Source organism: Micromesistius poutassou, assembly GCF_964030765.1.
Source record: "Micromesistius poutassou genome assembly, chromosome: 13".
In the NCBI taxonomy this organism is placed as follows: domain Eukaryota; kingdom Metazoa; phylum Chordata; class Actinopteri; order Gadiformes; family Gadidae; genus Micromesistius; species Micromesistius poutassou.
The window spans coordinates 15,978,321-15,980,518 of NC_140283.1; the positions used below are offsets into that span (position 1 = coordinate 15,978,321).

The window sequence follows — 2,198 nt, forward strand, 5'->3', positions numbered from 1 at the left end:
GTCAGTAAGTGCAGTAATAAATAACAAATTCTTAGAAATAGGCTAATGTTTCATTTTTACAGCCTGGACATTTTCTGAAATGTTTTCTCTCCATGCGTTCATTCAAGATCCATTGATCTACTAAGCCTCCAAACGGTTAGGCTTCTAAATTATGCAATAGCCTTCATACAGTAACTTATGTTGTAAAATAAGATAAGCTCATATTGTTTGCGTTACTTTTCCATACAAAATATGACGTTGAAAGTGGGCGGTAACTCGGATCGAGGTTTGGTGAGGTAGGAGGAGAGGGGAGGATTACGCGCATTACGCACACGCTGTCTGAAATTTGATTCGAGTTTAAAAGGCACTTGCAACTGTCAAAAGCCAGCGGAGAACGACAGGCATCACAGCACCCGAACGGAGCACAAAAGCACCAGTGCGGAGCCCCATCCACGGTGTCCACTTTGCATTGTCCCTTCTGGCTCTCCGGGTCAGGCGCGCAGCGACGCGGTGCCATGCGCCCTGCTAGTCTCGCGCTGCTACCCGTCGTCGCCACCGGAGACAACGACTCTAGCGCATTCGGTCCCACGTTTGAGCCGACCATGGGGACACCGGACAACTTCACGCTCAGCCCGGTCAACGGTTCGGATCCGTTTGCGCGCAACGAGGAGGTAGCCAAGCTGGAGATAGCCGTGCTGGGCATCACCTTCCTGGTGGCCGTGGTGGGGAACGTCAGCGTGCTGCTGGCCATGTACAACACCAAGAAGAAGACGTCGCGGATGCACCTCTTCATCAAGCACCTGAGCTTGGCCGACCTGGTGGTGGCTTTCTTCCAGGTGCTGCCGCAGTTGTGCTGGAAGGTCACCTACCGTTTCTACGGGCCCGACTTCCTGTGCCGGATCGTGAAGCACCTGCAGGTGATGGGGATGTTCGCGTCCACCTACATGATGGTGATGATGACCGTGGACCGCTACATCGCCATCTGCCACCCGCTCAAGACCCTGCAGCAGCCCACGCGGCGATCCTTCATCATGATCGTGTCCACCTGGGTGGGCAGCCTGTTGCTCAGCGCGCCACAGTTCTTCATTTTCTCGTTGAGCGAGATCAAGAACGGCTCGGACGTGATGGACTGCTGGGGCCACTTCGTGGAGCCGTGGGGCGTGAAGACGTACATCACCTGGATCACGGTGGGAATATTTCTGATCCCCGTGTTCATCCTCATGATCTGCTACGGCTTCATCTGCCACAGCATATGGCAAAACATCAAGTACAAGACGAAGAAGTGCTCGTCCGCGTCCGGGGCCAAGCATGGACTTATTGGGAAGAGCTCTGTCAGCAGCGTTACGACCATATCGAGAGCCAAGCTGAGGACCGTGAAGATGACTTTTGTGATTGTCCTGGCCTATATCGTATGCTGGGCGCCGTTTTTTATCGTGCAGATGTGGTCTGTGTGGGATGAAAACTTCAATTTGGGCGGTAAATACGTCTATTCCCGAATCTTTTAAATCAATTCATCACCCATGAATTGCACTTTGTTATAATGAGTTACTAAACAGAGACACATGTTGGTACATCTGAAATGAATCCAAGCCATTTATAAAATGGAAAAATGTATTTGTTTCATATCATTAAGTTATTATTTTAAGTAGATCTTAACAAGTTGTGCATGGGATAAGAGTAATTGAATAAAATTATGACATTCATTCTCTATTTGGATTGCCATCTGAAAACTGATTGGATAATGCAATAATTGAATGATGCAATCAAGCAAAAAATTGTGACTTAAGTCTTTCCTAGTCCCTGCAGTTGTTTATTGCTCATCTCTCTCTCGCGCTCTCTCTCCCACTCTTCCCCACCAATACCTCCCGCCAATCTCTCTCTCCCATCTCTCCCTCCCATCTCTCCCCCCCCCCCCCCCCCCAGACTCGGAGAACCCGGCGGTGACGCTGTCGGTGCTGCTCGCCAGCCTCAACAGCTGCTGCAACCCCTGGATCTACATGATCTTCAGCGGCCACCTGCTGCAGGACTTCGCCCACTGCTTCTCCTGCCTCTGGCCGCGCGACCGCCGCTTGAAGTCCAAGGAGGACTCCGACAGCAGCGTGCGCCGTACCACGCTGCCCACCAAGATGAGCACCCGCAGCCCCACCTGCAGCAGCGGCACCTGGCGGGAGCTGGACAACTCGCCCAAGTCCTCGCTCCCCTCCATCCAAGCGGAATAA

General features: G+C 52.0%; 1 protein-coding gene across 1 annotated transcript; it reads left to right on the top strand.

The window, feature by feature from the left end:
• Positions 1–384: 384 nt before the first annotated feature.
• avpr1aa (arginine vasopressin receptor 1Aa) lies at positions 385–2,198 on the top strand (the record flags this gene model as incomplete). The annotated part of the gene is made up of 2 exons (XM_084477429.1): positions 385–1,455; positions 1,903–2,198. Exons 1-2 carry the CDS (start codon positions 495–497, stop codon positions 2,196–2,198), a joined length of 1,257 nt encoding a protein of 418 aa, XP_084333555.1. The 5' UTR covers positions 385–494.